General features: G+C 46.3%; 1 protein-coding gene across 7 annotated transcripts; it reads left to right on the top strand.

Annotated features, from left to right (window-relative positions):
• Positions 1-376: 376 nt before the first annotated feature.
• On the top strand, positions 377-24,319 carry LOC102443421 (CD59 glycoprotein-like). 7 transcript variants are annotated; one of them, XM_075927675.2, is made up of 4 exons: positions 377-532; positions 9,502-9,585; positions 14,252-14,353; positions 23,618-24,319. In XM_075927675.2, the coding sequence occupies exons 2-4, from the start codon at positions 9,516-9,518 to the stop codon at positions 23,812-23,814; spliced, it is 369 nt and encodes a 122-aa protein (XP_075783790.1). In that variant the 5' UTR covers positions 377-532; positions 9,502-9,515; the 3' UTR covers positions 23,815-24,319. The 7 variants fall into 7 exon arrangements, with proteins under 7 accessions (XP_075783790.1, XP_075783785.1, XP_075783788.1 ...); XM_075927670.2 differs by lacking the exon at positions 377-532 and adding an exon at positions 2,069-2,209; XM_075927673.2 differs by lacking the exon at positions 377-532 and adding an exon at positions 2,601-2,759.

Here is a 24,319-nt window from a genome sequence, read left to right on the forward strand (position 1 = left end):
CCAGGGCTACAGCATGGGGGGGTTTGCCTTCCAGGTGGAGCTCTTGCTCTTCTTGGTCCCCTGGCCCTTCCTGCCCTTCAGGAGGGGCTTCTTAATGGTGACACTGGCAGAAGGTGCCACAGCATGAGCAGTGGAGGTCCCGGAGTCCCCATCCATGCCCACTGCTTCCATTGTATGAGTGGGTAGCCTGGCAGCCTCAGAGGGGACAGCATTTACAGAGGTAGATGGAAGAACAGGTGCGGGAGAGAGTGACAGGGGTATCACATGACAGCTCCTCCACTGTTGTCCTAGGTGGGGAGGGAAGGACAGGAACAGCAATTGGGGGAGGGGGAAAAGTCTCAGGGGAGGGAGCAAGGGGAAGAGGAAGGTTCAGCACTCCCTCACCCCAGGCTGGAAGCAGAGTGGAAGGGAAGCAATACAGAAAGGAGGGGGGTAGAAAGACAAGAGGTACAACTTCCAGCACAGGAAGGAAAGACCTGCTCCTTGGGCTGCACTGGAAAGATGAGGGGGTAAATTATATTAGCAACATGGGGTAAGTGAAATCCTGTGTGGCAAGGGGTAACTCAGAAAAGAAGGGGAGGCTCAGATGCCAAACAAAATAAAATAAAGGGGGGGGCATGGGCACATAGAAAGGGGGGAAAGAAGTGGAGAGGGAGGGCAGGCAGTGAGAAAGGGTCTGCTGCTAGAAGAAGGGGGGGAAGGGTCTGTTGCTAGAAGAAGGGGGGGGAGAAGGGCAGCTAGACACTGTTGGGGGAGGGAGGAGAGCAGGTGTGCCCATGGCGCCTGAGTAGCAGGTCCATAGCACCTGCTGCAGGACCAACCAGAGCAAATGGAGGGGGGACAACAAGCAATGGGGCCAAGAATGGAAAAAGGCCCTTGCAGCAACTGAGGCCGGGGGAGGGAGCAGCAGCAGCAACAGCAGGGATGTGTGTGTATGTGGGAGGGAACCACCTCCAGCACTCCACATAAAAAAACTACACCAACCACCCCAGGAACCCAGATGGAGAGAGGGCCCCTTACAAACTTCCCCCACTCCCCTACCACAGAGAAAGCTGTGGGGAGAGAGGGCCCCAGGCATTGCCCTAAAGCAGCCCCCTTACCTCTCTGTCCCAGGGGGAGCAACAGTCCCCCAAGAAGATGGAAAAAGGAGGTTCTCCACGCAGAGGCCAGGCAGCAGAGGCCCCCCACGACATATCTATCAGCTCCTACTGATAGCTGAGGTGAGGGAGAAACTACAAAGAAAGAAGGTGGAGAGAAGAGGGGGCCTGGCCAAGGCTTGCCACAACAGGAGCCAGTCTGGAGACAGGCAAGATGGCAGAGCCCCAGCCCTGCTGACCACTCTCTTTGAGCTGCAGCTGCTCCCTGTAGCCACTCTCAGAATCTCATCCTTCTTCTCTGTGCCACTCCCTTTTGTGTCCTTCTGGTCTCTGTCCCCTCCCTTTAAAACAGTCCCGTTCCCAGCATTTCCTGTTTTCCAGGCACAACCAAACCGTGACTTTGGTTTCAGTTAGGGAAAAAGGAAGCTGCATATCAAATTTGACGGTCTTTTGGTAAACTAGTTCTTGTGGTTTAGGGGGAGTCTTGAAGAAATGGATTCACAGACAGACTGATGCACTCCAAAATATAGATATGAGAGATTTGTTAACTACACTCAGCATGAAAGTCCATCTGATGTACATGCCGATAGTAATTTTATACAAGTTGACTTTTGCGCAACTGTTGAAGATAAAGGAATGGTGTTTATCTGCCTATACAGTATGTTATATCTTATATTACACAACTATCCAGGAAGCCATGTTACATCTATTGGGCCTGATTTAGAAATAGTTTCTGTAGGCCCACAATCTGACAGTGTATGATTAGGAATTGAGTTGATTCTGTGGAAGCAGGCTCCTAACATAAGTGGAGGCAGGTCAAAGGGGAATACTGAGTGGGGGCAGGATAAGCATGTTTAGGCGGGAAAAGAAAAAACTGTAACATGTTTGGCTCTCAGCCAAACATGATAGCTGCTGTATCCTGCCCAGCAATAAGGTTTGGCATGTCAGGTAGTGGTTGTTTACTGCGCTGGTGTATAAAAGAGTTCCCCTGGCTGTGTCCAGTAGAAATCCCCTTGTGATTTCTCTACACCGCTGTGTATTAAAGTTCGGTTCATCAGGTCTCCGGCCTCTGTCTTGACTTTCCTCCAACAGGAATTGAAAACATATGCTAGGTAATTTGATGGGGATTGGGTGGTCCTTTAATAATAGACCAGTGAAATTCTGTGTGGCAAGGGGTAACTCAGAAAAGAGGGGGAGGCTCAGGTCTGAGGTAATGAAGGCCTGGATTATTACATGTGTTTGGTTAGATGAAATAGTATGTTATTTTGAAATTTGGCACCGTGTAGATGTGCTAAATTTCAAAATCAATTTGAGATAAGATCTGCAATTTGGAGTTTAGGGAGCTGTGTAGAGACACTGTTAGTCTTCCAGTCTCAGAGGGGGTAGCTCTGTTAGTCTGTAACTTTAAAAACAACCAATAGTCCTGTGGGACTTCAGAGACGATGTCTAGAGAAAGAGAGTAAGTAGCATGACCTTTTGCGGGCAAAACCCACTGCTTCAGATGAGGGGCTGCCACAGGACTGGGGGCTGTTAGGGCGAGGAGCCGCCAATCATGCTCAGACTCCTCTTGTCGCCCTACCAATGTCCGCTGCCCCTGACCTCTGGACGGCGTCCGGGCAGCTGTTCAATCATCCGCAGGAAGCGGCTGCCTCCAGTCTCTGGGTAGGAGTCAACAGGGTGGGGCGCTCGGGCTATTCCAGCAGTGTCTGAGCTCGGCAGACTCGCTGCGTTTTTCCGGGGCGCTGCGAGAAGCGGAGGCTGCGAGCCGGTCAGTTCCCCAGGCAGAGCTCTCGGCAGGTGGCGCGAGACCGGCAGCTGGGGAGCGGGGGCGCCTGTCCGCGGGCGGGGCGTGGCCTCTTGTCAGGCGAGGCTCCCGGAGCATAACGGTTTGGGCCAGAGCCCCGCGTTTTCCCTCCTTGCTTCCGTCCCCCGCACGGCTGATGAGGCGGGGGCTGTGCGGCCCCTCTCCCGCCCCAGGACGGAAACCGAGGCGCCTGGGCTACAGAATTTGTTTCCCCCCCAAGCGCTGCCTCGAGCTCTGGCTCCTTGAACGGCAGGTTTCACCCAAACTTTCCAGTCCTCCTTTGTGCCTGGAAATGGCCGGGCCGGCTGCGTGACTCTTCAGCGTGTTGTCCTCTGCAAGCCTTGTGCTGATCCAGGACTTGGCGCCCACTATAGTAGCGCCTCTTCGTTGCAACAGAGCTGCTGTAGTTGGCCCCTGTAGGGTTTGTAATACTTGCCCCCCTCTTGGCTCAACAGTAATGCTGCATTAGCAGCCTCCGGCATTGGGCCTGTGTTTTCTCTATAAGTAGGGAAGCATAAAGCAGCTGGAATGGGTAGATAAGGCTGTGTTCCTCTTGTTGCTGCAAGGTAGCCAAAGAGCAAAAAAATCTGTCAAGTCAGCTCTAAAATACTCCCTGGGGAAAGTCTGTGGCCATGTTAAAAATGTGCTTATTTGTCAAAATAATGCAATATAATTACTAGGGATGTTAAAAATCAGTTATTTTAGTAACTGCTCCATGAGGCAGCCCCTGTCCTTAGAGAGCTTATAGGGAGTATAGAAGGCTGGTGTGGGAAAGTCTCACCGACTTTGCCCTGCAGTCGAAAACTCTGATTACTAAGGGAGTACTGTTCCTGAGCAGGAGTTGCCAGGTTCCACAGTGACAGCAGAAAGAAGGAAGCCAGTGACCCTGCGGAGTTCTCACCTAATTGGTTCCAGTAGAGAAACTTGAAACTTTGGGAGTGAGACAACAGGAGGGAAAGACCCAGGAGAATGGATGGCCTTAAACTCTATTTTGAATGCTTGTTAACCTAATAAAGCAAAACACAAGGGCTGTGTCTATGTTGGTGAGTTCTTGCATAAGGGTTCTTGTGCAAGAACTCGTGTGCAAGAACACGTCCACACTGCCATGTGCTTTTGTGCAAGAGCATCCATGGCAGTGTGGATGCTCTCTTGCTCAAGAAAGCTCTGATGGCCATTGTAACCATAGGGCTTTCTTGCACAAGAAACCCCTGCCGCGCGTCCACACTACCCTCTTCCGCAAGAGGACTTATACCTGTTAGAAAAGAGTGTAACTCTTGCGCAAGAAGCCCTGTCTTCTGACGCTGTACTGTAAAACTTATTGCGCAACAGCGGGCGGGCAGTGTGGATGCTCTGTGGGTTCTTGAGTGAGAACAGCCATTCTTGTGCAAGAACCTGCCAGTGTAGACATAGCCCAGGAGGGATGGAAATGGATAAAACTGTGTGTGTGCGAATAGATTAAGGGGTGGGGGAAACAAGCAGAACACCACCAACTGAGTTTAAGACCACCAGTCTGGATGCTTAGGAGGCCCCTAGAGTGGGACATGGCTCTCCTGTAGTAGCTAACTTACTAGTTGCTATATTTACTGTTTAAGTGCCTTATTGCTGTTGCCCCCACTGAATGATGCAAAAAATATGCTTCAGGATCAATGCTGTTTCTGTCCTTTCATTATAAGAATGGCCATACTGGGCCAGACCAAAGGTCCGTCTAGCCCGGTATCCTGTCTTCCCACAGTGGCCACTGCCAGGTGCTGCAGTGAGAATAAACAAGACAGGTAATCAAGTGATTCCCTCACCTGTCACCCATTCCCAGCCCCTAACAAACAGAGGCTAGGAACACCATTCTTACCCATTCTGGCTATTAAGCCTTGATGGACCTCTCCTCCATGAATTTATATAGTTCCTTTTTGAGCCCTATTAAAAGTCCTGATCACCACAACATGGACTAGAAAGGAGTTCCAACAATTGAGTGTGTGGTGTGTGAAGAGAGAGTTGTTTTTAAACCTGCTACCTGTTAATTTCATTTGGTGACCTCTAGGTTCTTATTTTATGGGAACAAGTAAATAACTTTTCCTTATTCCCTTTCTCTACACCTGTCATGATTTTATAATTCTCTTTAATACACACACACACACACCCTTAGTCTCCTCTTGTCTAAACTGAAAAGTCCCAGTCTTTTTAACCTCTCTTCATATGGCAACTGTCCCAAACCCCTAATCATTTTTTTGTCCACTTCTAAACTTTTTCCAATGCAAGAGATTTTGAATGGGGGGGGGGAATGAAGCAACCACATCTGTAAATGGTATTCGAGATGTGTATGTACCATGGGTTTATACAGAGGCAATATGATATTCTGTCTTCTTTGCTATTCCTTTTTAATTATTCCTAACATTCTGTTTGCTTTTTTGACTGCTGCTGCACATTAAGTGCATGTTTTCAGAGAATTATCCACAATGACTCCAAGATTTCTCTCTTGAGTGGTAATAGCTAATTTAGTCTTCATTTTGTACATAAGTGGGACTGTTTTCTAATGAGCATTACTTTGCATTTATGAACTTAAAAGTTCATTTGCTATTTTGTTGCCCTGTCACCTGGTCTTGTGAGCTCCTTTTGAAAGTATGCTTTGATCTTAACTATCTTGAGCAGTTTTGTATCATCTGCAAGTTTTGCCACCTCACTGAGTACCTCTTTCTCCAGATCTTTTATGAATATGTTGAATAGGATTGGTCCCAATACAGACCGCTGCGGGACACCACTAGTTACCTCTCTCCATTCTGAAAATTGAACATTTATTCCTACCCTTTATTTCCTGTCTTTTAACTCTCCCCTCAAAGAACTCCAGTAAGGCATTGTTTCCCCTTACAGAAAGCATGTTGACTTTCCCCAACAAATTATGTGTATCTATGTTTTTGACAATTCTAGTCTTTACCATAGTTTCAACCAATTTGCGCGATACTGACATTAGACTTACTGTTCTGTAATTGCCAGGATCACCTGTAAAGCTTTTTAAAAAGATTGGCATCACATTAGCTATCTTCTAGTCATTTGGTACCGAAGATGCTTTAAAGCATAGGTTACAAAGCACAGTTAGTAATCCTGCAATTCAATATTTGAGTTCTGTCAGAACTCTTGGGTGAATGCCATCTGGTGCTCGTGACTTGTTACTGTTAAGTTCACCAATTTGTTCCATAACCTCCTTTAATGATACCTCAATCTGGGACAGTTTCTCAGATTGTCACCTAAAAAGAATGGCTCAGGTTTGGAAATCTCCTGAACATCCTCAGCCATGGAGATCAATGCAAATAATTCATTTAGTTTCCCTGCAATTATTATTATTATTATTTTTTGTCCTTGAGTGCTCCTTTGGCACCTTGATCATCCCATGGGGCCACTGGTTGTGTAGCAGACTTCCTGATTATGACTTGCTTAAAAGTTTTGCTATTAACTTTGAGGTTTTTGGTTAGCTGTTCTTCAGATTCCTTTTTTGGCCTTCATTATTATATTTTTACACTTCATTTGATAGTTTATGCTCCTTCTTATTTTCCTCACAAGGTTTCAACTTCCACTTTTTAAACAATGCCTTTTTATCTCTCACTTCTTTTTTTTTAAACTTGGTGATGAAGCCAGGGTGCCACTTTTTTGGTTCTGTTACTTTGTTGAATTTGGGACATACATTTAAGTTGAGCCTCTATTATGCTGTCTTTGCAGGTATTTTATTTCTGCCACTATATCTTTTAAATTTCTGTTGAACTACATTTTTTGTGTGGTTTCCCCTTTCTGCAATGAAATGCCATAGTGTTGAGCTGCTGCTAAATTTTATTGTATTATGGTCACTATTTCCAAGTGGTCTAGCTGTATTGACCTCTTGGACCAGATCCTGTGCTCCCCTTAGGACTAAATTAAGAATTGCCTCTCCTTGTGGGTTCCAGATCTAGCTGTATCAAGCAGCAGTCATTTAAGATGTCAAGAAACTTTGTGTGCATCCTATCCTGAGGTGATATGTACTCAGTCAATATGGGGATAGTTGAATTCCCCCTAGAGTTTATTTTTATAGCCTCTCTAATCTCACTTAGCATTTCACAGTCATTTTCAATATTCGGATCAGGTGGTCATTAATATATCCCTACTACTATATTCACGTTACTATATTCACGTTAAAGATTCTATGGAACAGTTTAGCATACTTAAGGTTTTTACTTCATTTGATATGCTTTCTTTCACATCCTGTTCTATCCTTTCAATATATTTTGTACCCTGGTATAACTGTGTCCCATAGATTATCATCATGCCACCAAGTTTCTATGATGCCTATTACATCTATATCTTCACTCAATACAAGGCACTTTAGTTCATCCTTTTTAGACTTCTAGCATTTGTAAATAAATAAGCACTTCAAAAATTTGTCACTATTTACCTGATTACTATTTACCTGATTGCCATTACCTGATGTGATTGAATGGGCCTTTTTTTATTATTATTTGACTGTTTCTCATCTGATCTTTCCCATATTTTCCATCCTCGCTTCTTTACTTGGACATAGAGAATCTCTATTTTTTGATCCTCCCCAAGGGATGTCTGTCTGATACATGTGCTTTTCAGCACCCATCGGCATCTCCCCAGCTCTTAGTTTTAAAAACTGCTCTACAACCTTTTTGATTTTAGGTGTCGTCAAACTGGTTCCCTTTTGGACTAGGTGGAACCCAGGCTTCCCGTTTCCTGATAAATCTAAACCCTCTCCTCCCTATACCATCGTCTCATCCATGTATTGAGCTCCAACAGTTCTGCTTGTCTGTGTGGTCCTGAGTGTAGAATTAGAATAATTTCAGAGAATGTTGCCATTCAGGTCCTGAATTTCAGTCTCTTTCCTAGCAGCCTAAATTTAGCCTCCAGATCTTTCTTCCTATCCTTCCCTATGTCTTTGGTACCTATATGTACATGACCACCAGCTCTTCATCAGTATGACAGATATGCCTATCCAGATGTGTCGAGAGAGCTTCAACATTCACACCAGGCAGGCAAGTCACCATACGGTTCTCCCAGTGGTAGCAAATGCAGATTCCTGTTTCTAATGATCAAATCCCTTATGACTAACACCTGCCTTTTCCTAATAATTTGCATTTGCTGTCCTGGAGAGTTATCTTCAGTGCAAGAGAATACCACAATATCAGCTGGAGAGAGAGTCCCAGCTATGGGATAATTTCCCTCTGCTACAGTCGGATGTTGTCCTTCCCTGAGGCTTTCACCCTCCTCAACAGCAGAGAGGAGGTGACCAGGGGTGGGATTGTTCTACTGTGTCCCAGAAGGTCTTGTCTGTGTGTGTCTCTGCTTCTCTCAGCTCCTCCAATTCAGTCACCTTGGTCTGGAAAGCCCACTCTCTGCATTGAATGTACACTTACACCATCTGTCTATAGGGCAGGTACTACATTGGGTGCAATAAACAGGATAGCCACTACTCTGCTACTGGGATTCTGCCTTCAATCTCTCTTTTACTGGTTCAGCTAATTAGTTTCTTGATAGAGGGTTTTTTTTTTTTTTTAATAAATCTGGTGGTTTTGTGTTTAGTTGAAGTGTTTAAAGACTGCCAAGTTCATATTGCCTGCTTCAAACACCCCCTCCAAGCTCCCTTGCCAAACTCCCCCATTTACTAAGCTCCCCACTTAGGAGTGAGCTCTTCATGGCCTTCTGAGTACCACTTGTCCACTGATTAAGGCTTGATAGGTATGAAATGGTTTGTGTCTCAGCCTCATTTAAAAAGCTCCATACATGAACCGCCAAACAAGCTCAGCACACTATATTTAGAGACAACCACTTACCCATGATCATCACTCCTCCTTTACCTGGAGAACTCTCTCACCAATGCTCTTGCTTGCCAAGCTCCTTTATCTTCATTGCTAACGGTGTCCCTTCTGTTCAGTTTGCTTTCACTTCTGCAGCAACTTACAGTTTTCCTCTCTGAAATTTGTGGCTGACCACGTGCATTTCTGCTAAAATGATCAGAAGTGAAATAGTAACAGTGTTACTTTAAGTATCATTAGGCTTCAGAATTTAGTGAAATGAATGGAGGTAGAAAACTTGCTTTAACAAGCTGGCTGCATTTTCTGGCAGACTTCATCACTTTGCTTTTTTTACCCACTTCATTGACATTTTGAATGTTGTTTATTCATCACCCGATAAGTAGAAACTAGGCTGAGCAGATAACAAGTGTGAAAAATCAGGACAGGGAAGGCAAAGGGGATCTTATCAAAGATACTCATAATATCGGGACAGTCACTGTATAATCAGGACATCTGGTCACCCTAGGAGAAATTAACTTTATTAATGAGAGCTGGGATTCTCTGAAGAATCTGTATCTGTCACAGGGGCCACATAAATTAGAGCAATCAGCCATATCACTGTAAAAGTCAATGTATCTCTCATGCTAATGACTTTATTTCCCTAACATCCCTGTGAGCTATTGGAGCATCATTATCTCCACGTTGGCACCTTGGTCCCGAACTAGATCCTCTAGGTCCTGTTGACCTTAGAAAGGTTGGTTTTGTAGATATTTTGTAAGCATTCAATATTATGAGCTAAGGCATGTAATGACTGTGTTTTTGCTTCCAGATAAAGGAAGAAACATGAATGGGAGCAAAATGAATTGTGTCCTCCTCACTGTCTTCTTCATTCTGGCTCTGTTTTGCAGTTCTGGTAGGTGTACTGGAGAGAGTCTACTTTAAAGGCCAAATCACGAGTTCCACAACAGACTCAATTAGCTATGGTGGTGCAGAGCAATTATTCGGGGGAGAATCCTCTCTACACTTTCTTTCACATGGCAGAACTTCTTCCCAAAACCTATTCTGACCCACTCACTACGCTATGCTTACTGATCTGTGGTGCTGTCTAGCCCTGGGAAGTATACTCCTCCCCTTGCTGAGTTTAGCTACACCTGGTTTTGCTCTGTGGTCTGACAATCTGCTTTTTTTTATGCGGGATGTGTTGTATTCCAGACAACAAACCAATTGTAGCCCAGTGCAATAACAGAATCCTTCTTCAGCAATAGACCATCAGCATAAGTTTGAATTAGGTAAATATTAATATGGAAGAAATCAAGGGCAAGCAGATGAAGAGCTTGGAATGCCAAGCTGCATAGGATGTTTTGGCTGTATCTAGCATTAAAGGTGCAGGCTATTACACATCTGTCTTAAGTAGGGGGCATGTGGAAATTTTATAGAGGAATCTCTAAGGTCATCCTACATGGGATATTAATTTCTAACTCTTCTTATTACTAAAATCTTAATTCTGAAGTAGACTTTGCAGGTTTATAAACTAAAAAATGAAGTCTTTTCAAATGTCTCTACCACAAGGGAAAGACAGATGAGTGAGACCAAGTGAGCACTTGCACATGCTGGCACATACGAAGATTATCTTTCAGGCGAGGAGGAGGAGAGAGGACCACGTCAGAACACTAAGTCCATGTCTACACTGCAGAGAAAATCGAAGCTGCCACAGTTGATCTTCCAGGGTTCAATTTAGTGGGTCCATGAAAATTCACTAATTCAAATGGAGAGGCCAGTTCTCTTGGCAGTAGTAGTCCTGCTCCTACGAAGAGTAAGGGAAGTCAAAGGAAGAGTGTGCTTCTGTCAACCTCCTGCTGTGTGGATGGCGACAAAATGCAGTTTAAGAAACTTTGACTCAGCTACATAATTAACGTAGCTGGAGTTGCATATCTTAATTTGAACTTATCTTCTAGTGTAGACCTAGCCACAGGTTACTGCAGCTGTAGAAGACTTGTGAAGTTGGATTTTATGTTCCCTGTGCTGTTGGGAGTACCCCATCAAAATGGGGTGCCTAGGTCTGACTGCATAGGGAAAGAACAGGGGCAAGAAGTGAAAATGGGGCAGGAGGTGCAGAGCTTTTTACAGCTGTGGAAAGAGAGAGCAAGTATTGTCCTAGCTAGTCCCTCCCAACCCTGGTCACTCCTACCTGGGATGCTCCCAGCATGACAGGGGACATCAGATCTGCCACCTACCTCTTGGAACTTCCTGCAGCTGCAGAAAATTCTGCAACTCTAAAGGCAGCACAGAAATGAGGTGGAAATCCTATGACCCTCCCTCAACCAGTTTGTGATCCTTTAGGTTGGGATCCCATAGTTAGAATACCTGAAATGTTGTAACACCTGTAAATATTTGTATCCGTTTTTAAACAGCTGAAAATGTGAAATTTACCAATTTTGAAATCCTATGGCTGTGAAATTGTCAATAATGGACGATGAATTTCGTACGGCCTATTCATTTGCTAATCATCAATGAAGGACTAACTTGGCTGCAGTAAAAAGGGGAGGGGATAATGTGGTTGGTGGATATGTTAAAATGTGGTATAAATGGATTTATATTGAATTGGATTTATATTGAATAGGATGTATCTGAGATTTGCTTATTAAGCGTCTGATTTCATCTGGCCAGGTCCTGCAGGGAACCGTTCACTTTTAGAAGAGCAAGCTTCAGCCCATAGTGCTCAAAGTTTGGTAGGAATGTTACAGAACAAAGGATATGTTCCCTGCCCAGGAGGGAGTCACGCATTAGGAGCAGGGAGAGAAAAGAAGGGTCAGATGGTCTTCATCCAAGAATATTAAAGGAACTGGCACATGAACTTGCAAGTCCATTAGCAAAATTTTTTAATAAATCTCTAAACTCAGGGGTTGTACCATTTGACTGGAGAATTGCTAATATAGTTCCGATTTTTAAGAAAGGGAAAAAAAGCGACCCGGGTAACTATAGGCCTGTTAGTTTGACATCTGTAGTATGTAAGATCCTGAAAAATTTTGAAGGAGAAAGTAGTTAGAAACATTGAGGCTAATGGCAATTGGGACAAATTACAACATGGTTTTACAAAAGGTAGATCGTGCCAAACCAACCTGATCTCCTTTTTTGAGAAAGTAACAGATTTTTTAGATAAAGGAAATGCAGTGGATCTAATCTACCTCGACTTTAGTAAGGCATTTGATACAGTACCACATGGGGAATTATTGGTTAAATTGGAAAAGATAGGGATTAATATGAAAGTTGAGGTGGATAAGCAACTGGTTAAAGGGGAGACTACAGCGGGTCATACTGAAAGGTGAACTGTCAGGTTGGAGGAAAGTTACTAGCGGAGTTCCTCAGGGATCAGTTTTGGGGCCAATTTTATTTAATCTTTTTATTGCTGATCTTGGCACCAAAAGTGGAAGTGTCCTAATAAAATTTGCAGATGACACAAAGTTGGGAGCTATTGCCAATTCAGAAAAGGATCGGGATATCATACAGGAAGATCTGGATGATCTTGTAAATTGGAGTGATAGCAATAGGATGAAATTTAATAGTGAGAAGTGTAAGGTTATGCATTTAGGGATTAATAACAAGAATTTTAGTTATAAGCTGGGGACACATCAGTTGGAAGTAACGGAGGAGGAGAAGGACCTCGGAGTCCTGGTTGATTATAGAATGACTATGAGCCGCCATTGTGACATGGCCGTGAAAAAGGCTAATATGATCTTGGGATGTATTAGGCGAGGTATTTCCAGTAGGGATAAGGAGGTGTTAGTCCCATTATACAAGGCATTGGTGAGACCCCATTTGGAATACTGTGTGCAGTTCTGGTCTCCCATGTTTAAGAAGGATGAATTCAAACTGGAACAGGTACAAAGAAGGGCCACTAGGATGATCCGAGGAATGGAAAACCTGTCTTATGAAAGGAGACTCAAGGAGCTAGGCTTGTTTACTTTAACCAAAAGAAGGCTGAGGGGGGACATGATTGCACTTTTAAAATATATTAGAGGGATAAATACCAGGGAGGGAGAGGAATTATTTAAGTTTAATACCAATGTGGACACAAGAACAAATGGATATAAGCTGGCTAGTAGGAAGTTTAGACTTAAGATTAGACGAAGGTTTCTAACCATTAGAGGAGTGAAGTTCTGGAACGGCCTTCCAAGGGAAGTAGTGGGGGCAAAAGATCTATCTGGTTTCAAGATTAAACTAGATGGATTTATGAAGGGGATGGTTTGATGAGATAACATGATCTTGGTAACTAATTGACCATTCATTATCAGTGGGAAATAGGTCAATGGAGGGATGATAGGAGTTATTATAGAGAACTTTCTGGGTGTCTGGCTGATGAGTCTTGCCCACATGCTCTGGGTTTAGCTGATCGCCATATTTGGGGTCGGGAAGGAATTTTCCTCCAGGGTAGATTGACAGAGGCCCTGGAGGTTTTTCGCCTTCCTCTGTAGCATGGGGTACAGATCACAGCTGGAGGATTCTCTGCATCTTGGGGTCTTCAAAGTATTTGAAGGCTTCAATATCTGAGATATAGGTGAGAGGATTATTCTAGGAGGGGTGGGTGAGATTTTGTGGCCTGCACTGTGCAGGGGGTCAGACTAGATGATCATAATGGTCCCTTCTGACCTTAAAGTCTATGAGTCTATAACAACTTGTGAGCATATTTTGGTTATACTGCTGTTTCTTTTATGCATATTCAGCAGTTCCCAACCTTTTCCAGATGGGGACCCATTTTGACAATTCAGGAAGACTTGCTGACCCAAAGCAATTAAAAAATGGGGGGTGGCGGAAGGGCAGAGCCACCTGGGGAAACACTTGGCGACCCATATTTGGGTCCAGACCCATAGGCTGGGAAAACCTGTGCTATAGCATGTATTCCAGTAGACACCTGGGCTTGGAATTAAGGAGAACTGAAGACTTGCTAGAATATTAAGTTAAGGAAAAGACTGGTAAAATGAGGGGATGGTAAGAGGTAGAATTCATGAGAGCAGAAATGGGAAGGTAATAGAGAAGGAGGGGTGAGACCAATAGAACTAGGAGGAGAGAAGGGTTAAGGAAGTTTTGATGAAGTGGGTGGGTGTGGGCAGTACAGATGTCACTGGTAAAACAAAGGAGAAAATGATACTAATGGAATGGAGGCTGCAGTCCCCAAGAATATGGAGCAGCAATTACATAATCTGTTTAAATCCAGTCTCAGTTGTTCTGGACCTTGTTGGAGTCAGGTCCGGAGAGAACTCCCTGCCAACTGCTGCAATTGAGGATCTTTTTGGAACAGGAAGCACTAGTTATGTAAATCTATCTCCCTGGATTCTTGTGAATGCATTAGGAGTTAAATATAACTTCACTGTTGGAATTAGAATACTATAGCATTGGGTGATCTGACTGAAAGGTGCTTCAGTATTTAAACCAGATTATCGTTAGGTTATAATTTAGGGATTTATCACTGTTTTGATCTAACAATCTTGAAAAGTCAATTGTCAGAACATCTAATGTAGAAGGAGAAAGAAGCTGCTTACTAAGTAATAAACTCTCTCTCTCTCTCTCTCTCTCTCTCTCAGGTTATATGCTGGATTGTTACAACTGTTCACTTACTGTTGGGCCATGTAAGACAAATATTACCTGTGCAAGTGGCCTTGATTCTTGCTTGCGGCTTAAAATTGGTATGTTTACAATCCCAAATTTGGTTGCTTTAAGTACAGTAAATAAGGTTTAATTTTAATGATTCCAATGTAATCAAGTGTAGAAATTTTATTTCTACAATCTGCGTATGAATGTCCATTTGAAGTGCACTCTTAATGAAGTCCTTGTTAACTCCTTCAGCTGTATATAGGATTATGTGCATGAATACAGTTTGAACTATATAAAACATCTGTGGATGTTCCAAAGGGACACAGTTTTTTACTTAAGATCCCATTCTGCAGTTTAATATCTAACAGACTGTTCTATTGCATGTCTGGTGGGCTTGTGGGAAACTGGTGAACGGAGGAAATCTCACTACAGTAAACTTCCGATAATCAGGCACCTTTGGGACCCAGGAGGTGCCGGATTATCAAATATGCCAGACTATCGGAAGGGGGGGATATGAGGGGTCTGGGGTGGGGGGGGATGCCACCCTAAACCCCTCATAGCCCCCCCTTCCGATAGTCCGGCTCTGCCCTAGGCGTCCCTGATTCAGCCGCTGCTGAAACTGACCAGCAGCGGCTGAATTGGAGACGCCTGGGGCAGAGCAGCTGGAGTGCTGCCGGGTTGGTCCAGTAGCGCCGACCCTTGGCGCGGCGGGACCAACCCGGCAGCACTCCAGCTGCTCTGCCCCGGGCTTCCTGGAATCAGCCGCTGATCAGTTTCAGCAGCAGCTGACTTGTGGACACCTGGGGCAGAGCAGCTGGGGTGCTGCTGGGTTGGTCCCGCAGCGCTGCTTCTCGGTGCTACTGGACCAACCTGGCAGCACCCCAGCTGCTCTGTCCCAGGCGTCCAGATTCAGCCGCTTCTGGTCAGTTTCAACAGCGGCTGAATCTGGATGCCTGGGACAGAGCAGCTGGGGCGCTGCCGGGTTGGTTCCCGCAGTGCCACACCTCGGCACTGCGGGGACCAACCTGGCAACACCCCAGCTGCTCTACTCCAGGTGTCCCCAAGTCAGCTGCTGCTGAAACTGATCAGCAGCTGATTCTAGGAAGCCCGGGGCAGAGCAGCTCTGCCTCGGGCTTCCTGGAGTCAGCCGCTGGTCAGTTTCAGCAGCTGCTGAATCGGGGACACCTGGGGTGCTCCCCAGTTGGTCCCGCAGCCCTGAGGGGCAGCGCTAGGGGACCTACCCGGCAGTGCCCCAGCTGCCCTGCCTCCGGCTTCCCCAATTCAGTCGCTGGTCAGTTTTAGCAGTGGCTGAATCGGCGAAGCTGGGGGCAGAGCAGCTCCAATGGTCCGGCTGCCCGGAGCACTTCTGAGTTCCTGATGGTGCCGGACCATCAGGAGTGCCGGACCTTCAGATGCCGGACCATCGGAGTTTTACTGTACCAAGTGGGGGGGCCAGCACTCTCCATTTTCCTGATTGAGGATTGGAGTATAAATTGCTTCTTTATGCCAAATGACTGAATTACACTGCAGTTCATTTTGGAAACTGAGTTGTAGGCTTTTTTATGCCTGCCAGTATTGTTCCCTACTCTACATTCCAGCTAGGAATGAATGCAAATGAGAATTCCGGGAACTAAGGCCTGAATTTCACAGCTGTTCCCCTTTGTCCAGGTCAGGTATTGGAAGCAGTCTCCACCCTGCACTGGTTTTATATTGTGTAAGAGCCACTTGCCTGCGTCTTGCAGTACTTTTGTCTGAAAGATGAGCCAGAGCCACAAAACTCTCTGTGTTGAGGCTGTAAAAAAAGCTTTAAAACCGCCCCATGCTGTGGAGTCTGCAGTTAAGCCTTGTGCAGCCAGCTCCCTGGGAGTAGGGCTGGTAGCTGGAGAGTGCAAACCACGCCTGGTGTCGTACCTCGGTGTTTTCGTACCTCGGTACCTTTGGTGGTCTGGACTGTCAGTGTCAGCGTCGTCTGGTCAAGGTTGTCCTGGCGCGCTCCTGACAGGACCTCTACTCCGTTGTTAAACTTTCGGCTGCGTGCGTAACAATCGGTACTCCCTTTATCTAGAGTGTTAGACCCCGTGCACTTGGGTCAACACAAGAGATCTCTGAGAGGCCCCGGAAACGACAGATGCAGGCAAGGTTTGAAATCAATCGAGCAGGTTTATTGTCAAATGCGAAGCTCTACCAGATGGTAACAGAGATCAGTACAATGTTACACCACTGGGCACTATGGCCCGCGTTGACAAGGTACCAACACCGGGCAGGCCTATTGCCATATAACAAATATTAACAGCAGTTAGTCAAAGTTAAGCTACTGTGCACTCTGTAAGTTTAGGCAATGACACCTGCCGTTCAGGCGCCTAGTGCGCCCCCCCCAAGGTCGGCCGGAGAGCACCCTCTGCGGTGTCCTTTTATAGACAGGTACAAACAACTTACATCATTTCTTTACGTACCAGGTTACCACCCTCTGTTGCCTAGTTACCACCCCTCACCTTATGGAAGGGGGGCTTACTTACTATCCTTCATGCTGTCAATTTCGACCCGGTCCTGAACCTAGGTCGGTATGTGCATTAGTTTTTAGGGAGTTTTTGTACCAAGACATTTCTATTAAGATGTTCCAATACTCCCCTTTGGCTTACAGTCTGTACCCAGTACCTCCCTGTGTCCTTCCATGCTCGACCTAACTTACACAATCGCACAGTTATCAATAGGGCCTCTTTCTTGGCTCCTGTTACTGAACCAAAGTCTTGCTCACTAGATTGCAGGCCTGTTGCTGTTTTCATGTTACAGGTCTCTATTTAGGCCTGCTGACTCCATGTTACTGACCTCAACTTACTACACCTGGTACTCACCTGCTCTGGTTGCCATCCTTGCTCCTGCAGAGCTGGTTACTTCCCCTTGCTGTGGGCTCAGCAATATAAGCCTTGTACTGCAAAACTTGCAGCACAGGGTGGCAGCCAGCTCCCTGGGGGTGAAGCCAGCGCTCACTAAGAGGGCAAAATTTAACCATAACAGAAACAGATAAGATGATGCTTATTGGTTTACTGGTTAAACTTTTACATCCTGTGTGTGCACGTGTCTGTTCTAGCCATCTATTGAAATGAGTCCATCTGTGAAATTCAGAATCTCATATAAAGTTCAGGTTCTTCTTCGAGTGGCCCCGTGGGTGCACCACTCCAGATGTCAGGTCCCGTCCCTGCGCCGCGAATCGGAGAGCTATCAGAGCCATGGTCCGCCGGACCGTGCATGCGTGGCTGCCCGAGGTTGCCTTCGCGCCTTTGATGTGTTGTGCACGGTCCGGCTTGCTCAGTTCCTCTCAGCTGCCCTCGGTCGCAGACGAGAGCTCCTTCTTGTCAGTTTCATTCCAACTGTTTTCTCCCAGAATCTTCACATTTGGTAAATTGTTCAGAACTCTTCCTTCCTTACTTTTGCGTTAAATTGACCAGTTCTACAAAAAAAACAAAAAAAAAAAACAGTTTTTCTACAGACTTTGGACAGTTTCTGCGGCGGCCTGAGGGGGACGGGCATAGGAGAGATTGTACATGTCAATTTCTCTCTCCCCACTACTTCAGTATGCCGGCGTCCCCCGGTTTTAAAAAATGCTCAGTCTGCCGAGAACCCATGCCGGCATCCGACGGGCATGATTCCTGCGTCAGGTGCTTGGGTGAGACGCATGTCCCCCAAAAATGCATCCACTGCAGCAAACTGACGGCGAGGGCTCAAAAGGATCGGGACTTGCGCCTGAAGCTGATCCTTTATGGAAAGGCGCTAGAGTCTGATGCCACCCCTGCCTCCGGCACAGCAGCCCAGAAACGGCGGGCAACGTCTCCCGGGACAGCCGTTACAAAAAAGACTAAGGCGTCCCCAGCTCAATCGTTGCCAGACACCACCAAAATGAGATGCCCTGACGAGGCATCTGGGTCAGCAATCCCAGGGCAGAAATGGGCTCCTGGACAGACGAGACCGGCACCAGCTCCAAAAACCACGCAGAAGCTGGCATCAGCAGGAGCGCGAAAGCCGGCACCGCCAACTGCTGCCCAAGCGGCGCCGGCGGCGGCGATTTTAAACCCCTCGGTGCCGAGCCGCCAAGTCTCTCAGGCGGCACCACGGGCTGATCTGCCGGCACCGGGTTCTTCCTCGGCACCGTCAACGCTGCCCCCATGTGGCGATACAGAGGCATTACAGCCGCGTGCAGCACCGAGCTCTCCTCCAACAGAAGAAATTGACAAGGCTTCACTGCCTTACAAAGCCGCAGAGAAAGAAACTTACAGGGCGCTTTCCCCCTCGCCTACCTTCTCTCCAGGACCATCTCCTTCTCCACACAGGTACCGAAGGCACCGGGACTATAGCCTTTCTCCATCTTATCAAGTGCTTAGAGGACCTTCCCATGGGGACACAGTCTATATAGAAACAAGATGCCCCCCATCACGTTCTCGCTCCCCAAGGGGGTCATCAAGGCATAGATCACCTAGGCGGTCGCCACGGCGGATCTACTACATCCGCAGTTCAGGATCCTCCAGATACTCCTCACCAGCACGGTCTGACTGTTACTATGGGCGCTACCATAGGGCTGTATATGATCGCCCCCCACCCTGGTCACGCTACTCTATCTTATAGGGGTTCTTCATGTACCCGTCTATCACCCAGTGCGCAGCACTTACGAGAGCGTCCACAAAGATTGTTTTCATCACCTCCATCAGAAAACTTACCCATCCATCAGGATCTCTCAGAAGCAGAAGAGGGCCAACTGTCCGAGACAGAAGATCCTCAGCCACACATTTCTCCAGCTGACTGTTCCTTGTCGTCACTGGATGAAGCAATGATTCCAGATGACGCCTCTCCCTTGAATGACCTGAAGCAGTTCCAGGACCTATTCAAAAGGGTTGCAAACACACAGGAAATACAGTTAACAGACGTTCCTATGAAGAAACATCGTCTCTTGAAGAATTTGCGACAGCAACAACGGGCAAGAATCGCCCTCCCTATCGATGAGGCCATCATGGAAGTGGCAGACGAAATATGGCAAACCCCTACATCGGCTGCCCCAACTAGTAAGAGGGTTGATAGAAAGTATTTCGTACCTGCTAAAGGACTGGATTTCCTTTTCAACCACCCTCAACCCAACTCTCTTGTAGTTGATGCGGTACAGCGGAGGGCTAAGGCTCCTCAATATAAGAATACAATCCAAGACAAGGATAATAAAAAATTGGATGTGTTTGGAAGAAAGGTTTACTCTTCGGCTACGTTATTGTTACGAATCGCAAATTATACGGCCCACCTTTCTAACCACAATTTTGATAACTATTCAAAGCTTACAGAGCTACTACAATATCTAACTGATGCCAAGAAACCCTTACTGAAAGCCATAGTCCAAGAAGGATATATAGCCTGCAGTACTACTTTGCAGATGGCCATGGATGTGGCCGACACAGCTGCACGGACCACAGCTACAGGGGTCGCAATGAGGCGGTCTTCCTGGTTATCATCTGCCGGAACTCCACGGGAGCTTCAGAATATAGTAGAAGATCTACCCTTTGATAAACAGAAGCTCTTCGCTAGTAACACCGACGAAGTTCTTCATTCTGGCAAAGACTCCCGTACCACTTTACGTACCTTGGGAATGTACACACCTCCCTATAAACGTAAACGTTTTGTACCTCCGTTGGTAAGGATAGTTTATGCATTCAATAAGAATCAAGCACGTCCCCAAGACAATCAGTGCTTCCGGCAGCGTTCTCAACGTAAGAGATCTCAAACGAACCGTTCATCCAATCAACCTGCACCTAAGCAGCAAATTTGACTTTCCCGTCGAGGACGCAAGCACGACCCCCACGTTCAACGTACCACAGGACTCTTTACACATGTTTCACCATCGATTAAAACAGTACCTCCTTCACTGGTCCAGTATCACCACGGACAAGTGGGTTCTGGAGGTGGTACAATTTGGTCTCTCCATCCCCTTTCTATCCATTCCCCCCACCACCACTCCTACCCCGTCCCTTTTCAGGGACCCCTCTCACGAACATTTGCTGAAACAGGAAGTTCAGCGCCTACTGAATATCGGTGCTATAGAGAGGGGTACCAAGTCAGTTTCGGGGAAAAGGATTTTATTCCCGGTACTTCCTTACCCCAAAGAAGACAGGAGGGTGGAGACCCATTTTGGACCTACGCAAGCTAAACTGCTACCTCAGGAAACATTGCTTCAAGATGGTGACCCTAAATGCCATCATTCCGTCGTTGAACAAGGGAGACTGGTTTGCAGTCCTCGACCTGCAAGATGCCTACTTCCACATAGCGATCCATGTGGCACACAGGCGTTTTCTCAGGCGTTTTCTCCGCTTCCAGCTAAGTCAAGAATATTTCCAGTACAAAGTACTACCTTTCGGCTTGGCATGTGCATCCAGAGTTTTCACCAAAACTTTAGCGGTAGTGGCTGCCCATTTGCGCAGGCTGGGAGTGACAATTTTCCCATACTTGGACGATTGCCTCCTAAGAGGCCAAACATATTCAGAGGCCAAACACATGGTGACAGCAGCCTCTCAGGTTTTTCACTCTCTGGGTCTACTCATAAACATGCAGAAATCCTCGCCAGAACCTACACAAGATCTGATCTTCATAGGGGCGAGGCTCGATTTGAGAACAGCGTGCGCTTATTTACCTGCCGAACGTTTTGCCGCCATTCAAGATCTTGTTCACACGCTGACGTATGCTCCAACGATTCCCGTCAGAGTGCCGTTACAACTGCTGAGACACATGGCCGCCTCAACAACTATTGTTCAAAACGCAAGGTTACATTTTCGCTGCCTTCAACACTGGCTGAGTACAGTATACACTCCGATGGACAGCATTCACAAGGTGGTGGCGATACCATCACATGTACAACAATCCCTACAGTGGTGGACCAAGCCGACCAATGTTATGGCAGGCATTCCTTTTCACCGTCCACAACCGTCGAAGCAAATAACAACAGATGCGTCCCTTACTGGCTGGGGAGCGCATATGGACGACATGACGGTTCAAGGTCGCTGGTCTCCGCAGGAGATGCTCTTACATATCAACATTCTCGAGTTACGAGCAATACGTCTTGCATGTCAGCATTTTCAGTCCCATATAAGGAACACGACTGTCAGAATCCTTACGGACAATATTGCCACCATGTATTATGTAAACAGACAGGGAGGGGCTCGATCCCGATCTCGCTGTATAGAAGCAATGCACTTGTGGAACTGGTGTACCCGCATCAATACCATCCTGACAGCCTCCTATTTGCCGGGTGTCCAGAATACTATTGCGGACTCACTCAGCAGGCTGTTTCCCCACGACCACGAGTGGGAACTTCGCACGGACATTCTACACGGTATTTTCGCCCAATGGGGGTTTCCCTCAATAGATCTGTTCGCTACTGCTGCCAATGCCAAGTGCCCCTATTATTGCTCTGGGGCAGGGATTGGACATCGCTCCTTGGGAGACGCTTTTCTCCACAATTGGGGAACGTCACTGCTATACGCCTTTCCCCCGATCGTCCTAGTTCCCAAGATCCTGGAAAAGATCACTGTAGAAAGGGCTCGAGTAATTCTCATAGCCCCAGCTTGGCCACGGCAGCCTTGGTATTCAGTACTCCACCAGATGTCCATCAAGACACCGTACACCCTTCCTCTGCTTCCAGATCTCTTGACTCAGGACAACGGCTCCCTTTCCCATCCGAAACGCGAAACATTACACCTCACGGCGTGGATGCTCGCTGGTTCAATCCAGTCGAACGCTCATGCTCACAGAGAGTCAAGCAAGTATTAGTACACAGCAGAAAAGACTCCACTCGAAAGACCTACCTCGCCAAGTGGGCCAGATTTGAAACGTGGTGTAGCAGTGATGGTAGGGATGCTTACGTCGCAGAGATATCCCAGATACTTGATTACATTTTACACCTCCACGACACGGGCCTTGCAATAGCCTCGCTGCGAGTGCATCTAGCAGCAATTAGTGCTTTTCATCAGGGTCAGGATGGGTTTTCTGTATTTGCTCATCCCATCACAAGGAGGTTCCTAAAAGGACTTACAAATCTCAACCCACCACGGCGACCACCACCACCTTCCTGGAATTTGACTTTGTTCTGGATTCCCTGACACGCCCCCCCTTTGAACCCTTGGCTACGATACCGTTGCAACTTCTAACCACTAAATTGCTTTTTCTGCTTGCCATTACATCAGCCCACAGAGTGAGTGAAATAGCTGCATTCATGTCATCACCGCCTTACACGGTGTTTACTAAAGAGTTGGTAACGTTGAGATCTCATCCAGCTTTCGTTCCAAAAGTTTGTTTGGATTTTCACATCAACGAGCCAGTTGTTCTCCCCTGTTTCTATCCCAAGCCTCATGCTTCAAGGGAAGATGCACTGTTGCACACGCTCGATGTGAGGAGGGCATTAGCCTTTTATATCGAAAGAACGCGACACTTTAGGAAATCGGACCGTCTAATAGTGTCATTAGCGGATCGAACCAAGGGACAACCCATCACTTCCCAACGGATTGCGAGGTTAATAGTGTCGTGTATTACAACCTGCTACTCCATACGTAACAAACCTCTTGTGTGTGCTCCTAAGGCCCATTCTACGAGAGCAGTAGCCACGACTATAGCTTTTCTTAGAGGTGTTCCATTCCGAGACATTTGTCGAGCAGCAACATGGTCCTCTCATTCTACCTTTATGAGGCATTACGCTGTAGTAAACCAATTTGCTGCCAATTCCTCTGTGGCTACGGCAGTACTTTCGCATGTCCATAAACCTTAATTCCGGAGCGCTCAAGTGTTCGAGTACTGCTCCGAAGTCACCTGGAGTGGAGCACCCACGGGGCCACTCGAAGAAGAAGAAGTTACTCACCCTGTGAGGTAACGATTGTTCTTCGAGATGTGCCCCGTGGGTGCTCCATGACCCGCCTTTCCTCCCCGCTCCGGTATTTTTCATTTTCTCATTTCAGGGAGCGGCTGAGAGGAATTGAGCAAGCCGGACCGCGCACAACACATCAAAGGCGCGAACGCCACCTCGGGCAGCCACGCATGCGCAGTCCGGCGGACCACGGCTCTGATAGCTCTCCGATTCGCGGCGCTGGGATGGGACCCAACACCTGGAGTGGAGCACCCACGGGGCACATCTCGAAGAACAATCGTTACCTCACAGGGTGAGTAACTTCTTCTTTGGATTTCTCTGTTTGCTGTGTCCCAAAGAGCTCATAAGAAAAGCACCCTGTTATAATAAAAAACAAAGGCAGGAAAATCTCTGAATATCTAATGTTATCTTGTGAAATAGTTTTTACAAGAGAAAGCTAGTAATTTTGCATAACTCCCTTTATTTTTTTTTAAAGGTAAAGAGAGACTCCATGGTTGCTACAAATATTCCAAATGCAATAAACATGCAATTGAAGAGGAATTCAGAACTTCCAAGTTTAAATTCAAATGCTGCCAAAACCCCCTATGTAACATAAGTCCAACCATGATGATTAGTGAAGCAGTCTTCAGCATCACTCTCACGATCACCATGATCTGGATACTCTGCTTTTAATATGGATGGTGGGGGAGCAATCTTCTTCACTTAAATACGTATTGACTTATATGTCAGCATATAAATATGCTGTGTATTGTTGAAAAAATTTATGATGCCTAGCACAGTTGTATGAGAAATCTGACTTAAAAAATACGCTTTGAAAAACTGTTAAGATATAAGCAAAGTATACTTTGAAGTGGTAGATAACTCCAAGTTCTTGACAAAAGTTACAATTATCTCTCTCTGAAGTAAATTCTGTCTCTTGCTTACAGTGACATTAATATCTCTGATCTGATTCTGAGTGTCATTTTTGCACTCACGGTAATGTTACACAGCTTTTCAATGGTGTTAAGCACTTTCTTAAGTTGGTAAAGTTCTTATTTAACGCCCCATATTAGAAGTTATGTCCGCTTCTTTTAATAACAGTTATATAATTGGTACTGCTTTGTAGCTGTTAATGCACAGCATGCTTATAGATTAAATAACTCTTGACAGTCTGTTTCCATAAAGTGTAATAACTCAA

The sequence above is a fragment of the Pelodiscus sinensis genome, chromosome 5 (assembly GCF_052426305.1).
Source record: "Pelodiscus sinensis isolate ZL-2025 chromosome 5, ASM5242630v1, whole genome shotgun sequence".
Lineage (NCBI taxonomy): Eukaryota > Metazoa > Chordata > Testudines > Trionychidae > Pelodiscus > Pelodiscus sinensis.

Coding starts and splice junctions, on each gene's coding strand:
- LOC102443421 (XM_075927670.2), top strand. Junction 9,586..14,251: donor GGCTCTGTTTTGCAGTTCTG/GTAGGTGTACTG, acceptor TCTCTCTCTCAG/GTTATATGCTGGATTGTTAC. Junction 14,354..23,617: donor TTGCTTGCGGCTTAAAATTG/GTATGTTTACAA, acceptor TTTTTTTTAAAG/GTAAAGAGAGACTCCATGGT.